Below are 12,430 nucleotides of genomic sequence, written 5' to 3'. Positions count from 1 at the left end.
TTTATTTCCTTTTTTTTTTTTTTTTTTTTTTTTTTTTGGTTTTTTCGAGATAGGGTTTCTCTGTGTAGCCTTGGCTGTCCTGGAACTCACTCTGTAGACCAGGCTGGCCTCGAACTCAGAGATCTGCCTGCCTCTGCCTCCCAAGTGCTGGGATTAAAGGCGTGCGCCATCACTGCCCGGCTGCCTCTTTATTTCCTTTTGCTCTGATTGCCTTGCTATATTCCTTGGCCAGTAGAGGCCCCTTCTACAATGACTTTAAGGCGGGCCTTTTATTGCATAATCAGAGAGTTGATCTTGTTCAGGATGGAATTGGCCCAGTTGAGTTGCCAATGGAAATACACAGGACTGTGTGTTACATCTATTCCGTTTCATAATGCAAGCTATGCCAGTAACCTCTCCCAGAGTCTTTCTCGATATCTCACAGGAAACTGGTCTGGGGAATTTGATGGACTGATGAGAGAACTGAGGCAGTCTATCGTCCACATCAATTTGACCAGAGTGGATGCTTCATTGGCCTCTGGACCAAGCAATGTCCCACATCAAGGTGTGGGTAGGAATTGGGGAGGTTGCTATGTGCCTGATCCTCATCAGTTGCCTTGCCTTTTGGTGCATGTGTCAGATGAAAGCCCAACAGAAAACAAGCGTTTGCAGCAGTGGAGATGGGACAGTCTCCTCAAGTGTGGCTTGGCATGCTAAATAATCAATGACGGGTAAGACTCCTGCTAAATAATCAATGACGGGTAAGACTCCTTGGGCACGTTACCAACCTAAGACAGGGACCAAACCAAAGCTGTTTGACTCCCCATGATGGGTAAGGAGCGTTGCTTGAAAGGGGCAACCTCCCTGTCTCAAAAAAAAAAAAAAAAAGGCAACCTAGGACAGGCACTCTCTCTGCCAAAACTAATAAATTAGGGGGAATTGTGGGGAATGGGTGTGGCGGCCAGCTAAAATGGCGCCTGAGGCACCTGCCAAAGCTTATGAATGGCACCTGCCAAATTTTATGAATGGCGCCTGACTTCCTCACACACCCTGGTCAGAGCCACGTCTGCAGAACTACTGCACAGACTCACTGCCACGCAAAATCAGGCCATTTGACGTGTGCCAATGGTGTGTGCCCACATGGCAGGCTCTGAGTGACCAGGCATGGGGATAAAAGGGGAAGTGGAACTGGGATCTGGGGCTTCCAGAGAGATATTGTAAAAAGGTTCCTGAGTAAACTGCATTGGGAAGAATCCCGTGTTGTGTTGCTCCTTTCTGCAGGTCGGAATAGGTAGCGACAAAGGTGGACATTTAAAAAAAAATCTCCTTTAAATTAAAAAAAACAAAAAACAAAAACCAAAACAAACAAACAAACAAAAACCCCCCAAGAGCTCAAGGTCTGGATCTGTGGAGAAACATAGATACATTTCTTTCTCTTTCATTTTCTTCCCTAGAAGAACCTAGACACTTTCCAGGTCCTGTGCAAGCAAATGGCAAGAAAGATCTAAGATTCTTGTTGGCTGGGTGTGTTGCTATATTCTGGCTGGAAGGAAACACAGCAAGTCACTTGTGTTCCCTGAGGCCTGAGAGATCCCAGTGGGTGTGGAGAACTTGGACCAGGATGCAGAGGCCATGGCAAGTAAGTACTGGCCACCTTAAACACTAACTGGTAGCTTTTATCATAGACCAAAATTTTGGTGAGAAGTTAAACATGTGGGCCTCACACAAGCATCTTAGGATGTTAGGTGGATCTCAGGAGAAGTGCGGAAATGGATGCAGAGAGTTTCCTGTTGAAATGTGTTAGCTGGGATTCAGGGCACACATAACCTTACATTCACATGTTACAGTTTCTGGATCATTAACTTCTCAGAATTAATGTCACTAAAGTCCTAATAACAGATTATTCTAGAGTCCACATTTCCATCTATTTAACATGAAAACGTCCTTGCTCATTTGGCTATGCAGTTCCCATGGAAGCTGTATCTATCCCCGCAGAGACACTCACTACTTGCATAGGCAGGGATCCAGCCTTGGACCTGGGTGCATGTGTGCTACAGTGCTGGTCAAGAGGTCCTGCTGCAGATCTGTTCAATGTCATTCATCTCTTTGGGACAATCTGCAGAAAGGATAAGAGGTAAGTCCTGAGTCACCACTACATCATCCTCAATCCGAACTCCGAGACCTCGAAACTTCTCTGGGGCATCTTTGTCATCCTCTGGAATATAAATGCCTGAGAACAGAGAAGAGGGCTGTGATCAGTGACAGTAACCAGTAGATCAGAAGCAAGTTCACCTCTGTTACAAATTCCTTATCTGTGCCTGATGGTTCTTCACTGTGTACCTCAGAGCTCTGATAATTAGATGAACTACTGCATACAGTTGAGCTGTGTACAGGAAGCTCAGTCAGGTAGCTCTCATTAGCTAGGATTACTACTGCTGTAGCCACTTTGTTTAGTGGACTACAGGCTGCATTCAATTATGATAATATGTTGGGGGCCAACTTTTAGCAGAAAGCGGCTATCAGCTTTGTAGCCATCTTGAGCCATATACCCTGACATGAGACTTGGATTACAATAGCCTACAACAGCTGAGAACACTCTGATAAACTTGGTTTAGATAACTTGGGTGTGTGAGATTAAAGGTGTGTAACTTAAGAGTGTAACTTAGAAGTGTAGAGATCAGATTTAGAGACAAGGCCTAAGGGCATGATTAAAGGTGTGACCAAAAGGCATGGCTTAGAAGTGAGACATATAAAAGGCAGAGGCAGACAGAGGTAGAGAATGAGACACTTAGAGGAAGAGAGACTGAAGAATAAACGGGATTGAAATACACTCTGTCTAGTCTCCATTCTTTGAGTCCGTCCTCACTCTTTCTCTTGCTGAACCCCCGACCGCAGACCGGAGCGGCAGCTTGGACCGGGATACAGTGGCCGCCAAACTCGGGGCGGCCAGGGCCTCAACATTTTGCTCGGGCCGTGACATTATTGGCCGCCCGAACGTGGGGCTAGTGCGGTTCCCAACAATAATACCAATCATCATTGTCATAGTCTAGTGGTTCAGGGAAGCATTAATTTATAAATATGTTATATACAAAGAAACCAGCAGATTATATAAATATAAATGTGTCTTCCCTTGCCTAAAAATCCTCTGCAGAATGGCTATTTAGCTAAAATAACGTATGAAGTCCGCTGTGACCGCATGCACCTATACTTAGAAGGCTAAGGAGGGAGTGTCAGTCTGGGCCAGATAATACATTTAAAACTAGCTTACAATAAACAGTTAAGTCCCAATTCAAGAAAACCCCAAAAGTGAATTAGAAAAAAGATAAAATGTATTAAAACATATTTATAATATAGAGGTATTAGCCAAAGCTACAGAAACTGTCGGTTTTCCCCCCTCAATAAACTATAAGAAAAAAGGCCTAGCCAGGCGGTGGTGGCACATGCCTTTAATCCCAGCACTTGGGAGGCAGAGGCAGGCGGATTTCTGAGTTCGAGGCCAGCCTGGTCTACAGAGTGAGTTCCAGGACAGCCAGAGCTACACAGAGAAACCCTGTCTCGAAAAACCAAAAAAAAAAAAAAAAAAAAAAAAAAAAAAAAAAAAAAGGCCTAAATGTATATATAAGACATTACAGGACTAGAGAGATGGCTGAGCAGTTAAGAGCACTGATTGCTCTTCCAGAGGACCCGTCCCAGCAACCACAAAACAACTGTCTGTAACTCCAGATTCTATAGGATCCAACATCTTCCTCTGGCCTCCATAGACACTGTACACATGTAGTGCATAGACATCCACCAAGGCAGAACACCCATATACATAAAATAAAAATAAAGATTAAAAAAAAAAAAAGATTAATGTACATTTGGCAAAGTCTAGACATCCCAGGAACTTTTTGTAACAGTCTCATGTAGCCAAGGCTGGTTTTGAACTCCCAATCCTCTTTTGTTCTGGGATTACAGGCATGCACTACTACGCCTGGTTTCCAGACCCTCTTCCTAAATCTCAAGGCAAACAGATTTCAGGTCTTTGCACAGTAAAGAACCTGCAAACTAGCTGGTCATGGTAGCTCACAGCTCTAATCCCAGCATGCAGGAGGCAGAGGCAGACAAACCTCTGAGTTTGAGGCCAGTCTGGTCTACAGAGTGAGTTCCAGAAAAGCCAAGGCCCTGTCTGGACAAACCAAAACCAACCAACCAACCAACCAACCAACCAACCAACCAACCAAAAGAACCTGCAAACATCCTCAGAAGTTCTGCAATAAAAAGCCTGGCAACTGTAGTGGCCATTACTAACTGGAGCAGCCTCCACTGCCACAGAGCAACATGACTGACTGCTTCTTCACAGGACAGTAAAAGATATTCCTCAGTCATAATGCACCTAATTTTCAGACTTTGGGTTCTGTTCTCATAATGCAAGCAGCATCATTTGAATAGTCAACTGCTAACTGCCTTTGCTTACACTGAGGTCACACTTTACTCTTCCACTCTGCCTAATGGGCACTCATTTGTATCAGGCAACTGTCTGGGAGGATGGTGGGTAGTTCACTGTAGGTGGCAGGATGTTGCAACCCACCACTACTAACTGTGAGACGATCATGAGCTGGCTCTGGTAAAGGCAGGATTAAAAAAAGAATTATTTCTTAATATCGACTTACAGAAAGTATTTGCCATCTGTTGTTTATCGGAGGAGTCAAATTAAACAAACTGTGATGTTAAATAAGAAAATTCTAGACAAACGTAAACATTTTATGTTACATAAACATAAGCAATATATACTTTGGGGTTAACCCATCCTTTACCTGGTTCAACTGTGATCACCATACCAGGCTGCAGAGGGAGTGAACGAGGCATGTCTGGAGTGTCATGAACATCCATCCCGAGGTAATGGCCAACATGATGAGGGCAGTATTTTCGAGCAGCCTGGAAAAGATAATTACCACAGCGTCATCAGGGCAGTGAGCTCTCACAGGGAAATTGGCATGTATAAATCAGTGACATGTGATGTTAACTGTCCTTTCTACAATTTATGTTTAACCTATCCTTGGACTAATGCTTCTGAGACCTGGAGTGTGTGGTATGTGGTGTGTGTGTGTGCAGGCCCATGAATGTGTCTGTGGAGGTAGAAGTCGATGGTGGATGGCTGCCGGTGTTCTCGTGTGGGTGTACATGCCTAATGTGTCGAGAGAAGAGCACACCCTGTTCTCTCCTCCTACCTCCTAGGCTCTTGGGACTGAACTCAGGCCATCAGGCTTGGTGGCATGTGACTTTATACAGCGAAATATCTTGTCATCCCCCTCGCCCCCAAGCTGGTTTTTTTTTTTTTTTTAAGACTTCTTGATGAGCTTGAAGCTCATTGGTTGGCTAATTAGGGAGTGAGCAAGTCCCCGGAGGTTCCTTTAGTCTCTAGCTCCCAGTGCTGAGAGGATGGGATCAGGCTGCTGTACTCAGTCTTTTCATGTATCTATGTGTACTTTGTCTCTAACTCATGACCTCGGAGGCCTGAAGAGGGTATCAGATTCCTTGGGACTGTAGTTACAGATGGTTTTGAGCTTTATATGTGTGCTGGGATCTGAGTCCTCTGGAGAACAGCCAGTGCTCCCACACTCAGGCCATCTATCTAGCCTCTACACCTACCGTATGATGTGGATGCTGGGGATCTGAACTCAGGTCCTCCTGCTTGGTTAGAAAGCACTTTACCCACTGAGCCATGTCCGTGTCTGTCAAACTGTTACTTCCTCAATGCACACTTAAACCATACTGCCTTCCATCACTGTCAGTCAAATGTGTTATACACTGGCTAAGGAATCTCAGTAATAACTGACAAAAGAAAACCATTTTTGGGCCAAAGTACTGCTCAGTGGTATTTGTCTACCACACACGGTCTTCTACTTGATCCCTAGCCAAGGAGGTGCGGGGAGGATTGCCTTTCTGGGGAAAGGAAGGACAGCAACGTTCTAGTATCCTTACAATTTATATGTTTTAAAAAGGAGGACACAAAATATGAACACACACTTGAAATCCTAACCCTGCTCTGTGGAGACAGGAGAACCAGGAGTTCAGAGCCATTCTCAGCTACTGAGTTCAAGGCAAGCCTAGGTTACATGAGAACTTGCCCCCACCATAAATGAAATAAAAAAAGAAGATATACTCATATATCTCTCTTGGGAAGCCTACTCTAGATACCCTAAGTATCCCATGTTGTAGAGTAGGCATGATTTTGTGTTTACTGGTGTGGATAGTTCTATCAGTTAATTAAAAATTTGTTGGCTTGGTTCAGGGAATTTATAACTTCTTTTCTTTGCTAATAGGAGTCCTGGAAGTCTAAATTTAGAAATGGAGGATTCATAATGCTTGTGTGGCTCAGGGTCTGCAACTATAATGGATACCATTACATTTAGGTGTAGAGAAAACCCATTAAAGATATGGCCCTTGGCTGGGAGGTGGTGGCGCACGCCTTTAATCCCAGCACTTGGGAGGCAGAGGCAGGCAGATTTCTGAGTTCGAGGCCAGCCTGGTCTACAGAGTGAGTTCCAGGACAGCCAGGGCTATACAGAGAAACCCTGTCTTGAAAAACCAAAAAAAAAAAAAAAGCCCTTGGGCATTTTGCTAAGTCTCAATAGTGTAACTGAACCAACAGACAGCCTCCCTTCTGACCTCCAGAATCCCCAGGAAAGGATTAGGAGTTCACCTTCTCTCCTTGTTTGTGTTCTTCCTACCCGGCCTATACAGACTTCATCTTGTTTCTGAGTACTGCACTGGCTCTATAGCAGGCAATGAATCAGAATGTGCTGCCATCTTCTGGCAAAAGTAAGTACTGACTCCCTTTGTTTTAATCAATATTAAAGGTAGATCCATTTTACAAAGAATTGCAAGACAGTGTCCAAGTCTCATTAGCTTTATTAAGCAGGGCAAATATTGGGCAGCATGTTGCTAGCTATTCTTAAGGACTGGGTGAAGAGGGAGGTACCTTGAAGACGCTTTCCTTGCTGGTCTTTGTGATGCCCAGGTCCTTGAGCTTCTGTCCCATCAGTGTCAGCATCGTGCTGTACATATTCTCCAAGCTCATCCCAGGGGAGCACAGTGTCAAACAAGCTTTTTGGATTTCTAGAACAGCTTCATAGAGCTCCGCCTGAGGTGCGGTGAATCTAAGCACAGGAAACCAAGGAATGTGGGCTATGTATCCAGGAGTCAGGCCTGGCAGCAGTATTTTACCAGCCAGCAGCTTGCTGGACCTTCAATAGTTTCTTAAGGTAGACATTAAGGAAGTTTAGACATTATTGATTTAAACATTTTTTTTTCCTTTTAATGTCTTCCTGGTGCTGCAGTTTAAACTCAAAGCCTCGTGTATACTAGGCAAGTAGTTAACATTTTCCTTTCCAGTTTAAACATTTAAACTTCTCAATTGGGCATGGTGGTATAGGACCCAGTAATCTCAATACTCCATAGGCAGAGGCAGGACTATATCTTTGAGTCCAGCCTGGGCTACACATTATGTTTGCAATAGCTTGGGTTACTTAGTGAGATCCTGCCTGAAAGAAAAGTTACACATTTTTGCTTTAGCTGTATTTCCCTAATATTTACATATAGTATTTCCATTACTGTTCCTTGAGAAATACACTGTAATTTACTTCACTGATGCCTTTTTGTTATTTTGTCTTTTTTTTTCCCAAGACAGGTTTCTATATGTAGCCCAGGCTGCCCTGGAATTCACTATGTAGACGAGAGCTGACCTCCAACTCAGAGATCAACCCGCCTCTGCCTCCCAAGTGCTAGGCTTAAAGGGGTGCGTCACTATTGTTTGGTTGCTGGTGTTTCTTTGCAGCGTAAGTTATACAGAATGCAATACTAGCTTCTGACCTTGTAAAATTAGAGCCTCAGAATGTAGGCTGGCCTTGAACTCTTTTTTAAAAATGTAGTCTGATGTGATTGCTGCGATCCAAAGGACAGTCCTAGGATGGAGCAGTAAGGGCAGTAACTGTAGAGCCATCATTCTAGCCCCTGGGCTTAAACTCTTTATCACCTGCTCAGCTTCCTGCGTCCTGGGGCTAGAGAAGCACACTACCACATCTGTTTCCTGCGTCCTGGGGCTAGAGAAGCACACTACCACATCTGTTTCCTGAGTCCTGGGGCTAGAGAAGCACACTACCACATCTGTTTCCTGAGTCCTGGGGCTAGAGAAGCACACCACCACATCTGTTTCCTGAGTCCTGGGGCTAGAGAAGCACACTACCACATCTGTTTCCTGAGTCCTGGGGCTAGAGAAGCACACTACCACATCTGTTTCCTGCGTCCTGGGGCTAGAGAAGCACACTACCACATCTGTTTCCTGCGTCCTGGGGCTAGAGAAGCACACTACCACATCTGTTTCCTGCGTCCTGGGGCTAGAGAAGCACACTACCACATCTGTTTCCTGAGTCCTGGGGCTAGAGAAGCACACTACCACATCTGTTTCCTGAGTCCTGGGGCTAGAGAAGCACACTACCACATCTGTTTCCTGCGTCCTGGGGCTAGAGAAGCACACTACCACATCTGTTTCCTGCGTCCTGGGGCTAGAGAAGCACACTACCACATCTGTTTCCTGAGTCCTGGGGCTAGAGAAGCACACTACCACATCTGTTTCCTGCGTCCTGGGGCTAGAGAAGCACACTACCACATCTGTTTCCTGCGTCCTGGGGCTAGAGAAGCACACTACCACATCTGTTTCCTGCGTCCTGGGGCTAGAGAAGCACACTACCACATCTGTTTCCTGAGTCCTGGGGCTAGAGAAGCACACTACCACATCTGTTTCCTGCGTCCTGGGGCTAGAGAAGCACACTACCACATCTGTTTCCTGCGTCCTGGGGCTAGAGAAGCACACTACCACATCTGTTTCCTGAGTCCTGGGGCTAGAGAAGCACACTACCACATCTGTTTCCTGAGTCCTGGGGCTAGAGAAGCACACTACCACATCTGTTTCCTGCGTCCTGGGGCTAGAGAAGCACACTACCACATCTGTTTCCTGCGTCCTGGGGCTAGAGAAGCACACTACCACATCTGTTTCCTGAGTCCTGGGGCTAGAGAAGCACACTACCACATCTGTTTCCTGAGTCCTGGGGCTAGAGAAGCACACTACCACATCTGTTTCCTGCGTCCTGGGGCTAGAGAAGCACACTACCACATCTGTTTCCTGCGTCCTGGGGCTAGAGAAGCACACTACCACATCTGTTTCCTGCGTCCTGGGGCTAGAGAAGCACACTACCACATCTGTTTCCTGCGTCCTGGGGCTAGAGAAGCACACTACCACATCTGTTTCCTGAGTCCTGGGGCTAGAGAAGCACACTACCACATCTGTTTCCTGCGTCCTGGGGCTAGAGAAGCACACTACCACATCTGTTTCCTGCGTCCTGGGGCTAGAGAAGCACACTACCACATCTGTTTCCTGCGTCCTGGGGCTAGAGAAGCACACTACCACATCTGTTTCCTGAGTCCTGGGGCTAGAGAAGCACACTACCACATCTGTTTCCTGCGTCCTGGGGCTAGAGAAGCACACTACCACATCTGTTTCCTGCGTCCTGGGGCTAGAGAAGCACACTACCACATCTGTTTCCTGCGTCCTGGGGCTAGAGAAGCACACCACCACATCTGTTTCCTGAGTCCTGGGGCTAGAGAAGCACACTACCACATCTGTTTCCTGCGTCCTGGGGCTAGAGAAGCACACTACCACATCTGTTTCCTGAGTCCTGGGGCTAGAGAAGCACACTACCACATCTGTTTCCTGAGTCCTGGGGCTAGAGAAGCACACTACCACATCTGTTTCCTGCGTCCTGGGGCTAGAGAAGCACACCACCACATCTGTTTCCTGAGTCCTGGGGCTAGAGAAGCACACCACCACATCTGTTTCCTGCGTCCTGGGGCTAGAGAAGCACACCACCACATCTGTTTCCTGAGTCCTGGGGCTAGAGAAGCACACCACCACATCTGTTTCCTGAGTCCTGGGGCTAGAGAAGCACACCACCACATCTGTTTCCTGCGTCCTGGGGCTAGAGAAGCACACCACCACATCTGTTTCCTGCGTCCTGGGGCTAGAGAAGCACACTACCACATCTGTTTCCTGCGTCCTGGGGCTAGAGAAGCACACTACCACATCTGTTTCCTGCGTCCTGGGGCTAGAGAAGCACACCACCACATCTGTTTCCTGAGTCCTGGGGCTAGAGAAGCACACTACCACATCTGTTTCCTGCGTCCTGGGGCTAGAGAAGCACACTACCACATCTGTTTCCTGAGTCCTGGGGCTAGAGAAGCACACTACCACATCTGTTTCCTGCGTCCTGGGGCTAGAGAAGCACACCACCACATCTGTTTCCTGAGTCCTGGGGCTAGAGAAGCACACTACCACATCTGTTTCCTGCGTCCTGGGGCTAGAGAAGCACACCACCACATCTGTTTCCTGAGTCCTGGGGCTAGAGAAGCACACTACCACATCTGTTTCCTGAGTCCTGGGGCTAGAGAAGCACACTACCACATCTGTTTCCTGCGTCCTGGGGCTAGAGAAGCACACTACCACATCTGTTTCCTGAGTCCTGGGGCTAGAGAAGCACACTACCACATCTGTTTCAGTCATGGTTTTCTAACTATTTGGAGATTTAAAAAAAAAAAAAAAATTTTTTTTACAGTTGTGAACTGCCTCTGGAAGAAAAGCAAGAATTCTTAATCACGGCCAGGCAGTGGTGGCGCATGCCTTTAATCCCAGCACTTGGAAGGCAGAGGCAGGCAGATTTCTGAGTTCGAGGCCAGCCTGGTCTACAGAGTGAGTTCCAGGACAGCCAGGGCTATACAGAGAAACCCTGTCTCGAAAAACCAAAAAAAAAAAAAAAAAAAAACAAAAAACAACAACAAAAAAAAAACAAAAAAAACAAAAAACAAAAAAAAACCCCAAAAAACCAAAAAAAAAAAGAAAGAAAAAAAAAAGTTCTTAGTCACCAAGACATCTCTCTAGCTCTACTATTTGAAGATTTTAAAATATATTTTGTCAGTGGGCAGGATGGCTCATGCCTTTAATCGCAGTAGTTCAAAGGCAGAGGTAGGCAAATCTCTAAGTTCAAGACCAGCCTGGTCTACAAAGTAAGTTCTAGGAAAGCCAGGGTCACACAGAGAAACCCTGTCTTGAAAAACAGATTTAGGTTCTGCAAACAAGAAATGTGGGGGGAAATTCTTGAAGAAACGGAACTAGGGAAAGTTGCCCTGGCTGTCCTGGAACTCACTGGGTAGACTGGGCTGGCCTCAAACTTTGGAGTGCTGGGATTAAAGACATGCACCATAGCCACACCGCACAAAAGTCACTTTGAATATAAACCCTTAAGCTCATGAAAATAAAAAGATGGAGAAAGATATTACCATGAAAACATCAATCATAAAGAAGCTAAAATGACAGATGGCTTCTTGACCTTTTGGCTAAGATCATTGGCTAAGATCTCACGACCTCACAGGCTCAGTGCTTGCTACAGTTTTTATAATTTAATTCCACTGTAGTCAGAGAACATACTCACAACACGTCAGCCTTTTGAAATCCATTTGGACTAGTTTTATAGCCAGGGAAAATGTTCATATGTGTTTAAAGGAATTCGTAGCCTGAAGGTACTCAGCACATCATTTTACAGGAAGATCTTGTGATCTCCATGAACACATGTCCTATAAATTAACAAGACTGTAAAAAATGACTGCATATGATTATTCATTTCTCTTTAGTCTTTCCAGTTTAGCTGAGTGTGTTTTGCAGCTGTTTTAGGAATCTATGCACTCATAACCACTATTATTACCATCAATATTCTGCTTTACTTCTGACAACACTCATCCTGTTATCTATTTTGTTTGTATTAATGTTACTGTTTCAATTTTTATTTACTTATTTGTTTGTTTTTAAAACTATATCGCCGGGCGGTGGTGGCGCACGCCTTTAATCCCAGCACTTGGGAGGCAGAGGCAGGGGGATTTCTGAGTTCGAGGCCAGCCTGGTCTACCGAGTGAGTTCCAGGACAGCCAAGGCTATACAGAGAAACACTGTCTTGAAAAACAAAACAAACAAACAAACAAACAAAAAAAAAACAAAAAAAAACCCCCAAAACAACAACAACAACAACAACAACAACAAAAAAAAAAAAAAAAAAAAAAAGAAGAAGAAAATAGCTTCAGCCTGAAAATCCCAACCACTAAATTTACCCACTCTACTTATTTTAAGAAGATTTCCATGGGCTGGAGAGGTGGTTCAGTGGTTGAGAGCATTGGCTGCTCTTCCAGAGGACCTGGGTTTGATTCTCACTGCCCACATGAGGGCTCACAGTCTATAACTCCAGTTTAAGGAGATCCAATGATCTTTTCTGGTTTCTATGGGCTATACACATGTGGTGCCAATACATGCAGGAAAAGTACCCATATACATAAATGAAAAATTCATATATTAAAAAATAAGATTTATAGT

The 12,430-nt window shown here is 45.3% G+C and overlaps 1 protein-coding gene across 3 annotated transcripts in view; it reads right to left on the bottom strand.

Annotated features, from left to right (window-relative positions):
• Xpnpep3 (X-prolyl aminopeptidase 3) overlaps positions 1-12,430 on the bottom strand; it is a 49,006-nt gene continuing 36,576 nt past the window's right edge. For 2 of the 3 annotated variants that reach the window (XM_034515936.2, XM_076911672.1), the window contains 3 exons: positions 6,944-7,121; positions 4,776-4,896; positions 1-2,209 (listed from right to left, as the gene is read on the bottom strand). In XM_034515936.2, coding sequence (XP_034371827.1) covers positions 2,043-2,209; positions 4,776-4,896; positions 6,944-7,121 — 466 coding nt within the window. In that variant the 3' untranslated portion in view covers positions 1-2,042. The remainder of the gene's footprint in view (positions 2,210-4,775; positions 4,897-6,943; positions 7,122-12,430) is intronic. The other variant, XM_076911671.1, reaches the window with a different exon arrangement.

This window comes from Arvicanthis niloticus, chromosome 13, assembly GCF_011762505.2.
Source record: "Arvicanthis niloticus isolate mArvNil1 chromosome 13, mArvNil1.pat.X, whole genome shotgun sequence".
In the NCBI taxonomy this organism is placed as follows: Eukaryota; Metazoa; Chordata; class Mammalia; order Rodentia; family Muridae; genus Arvicanthis; species Arvicanthis niloticus.
Note: the sequence above shows the minus strand (reverse complement) of the source record. Positions and strands in the feature narration are given on the sequence as shown.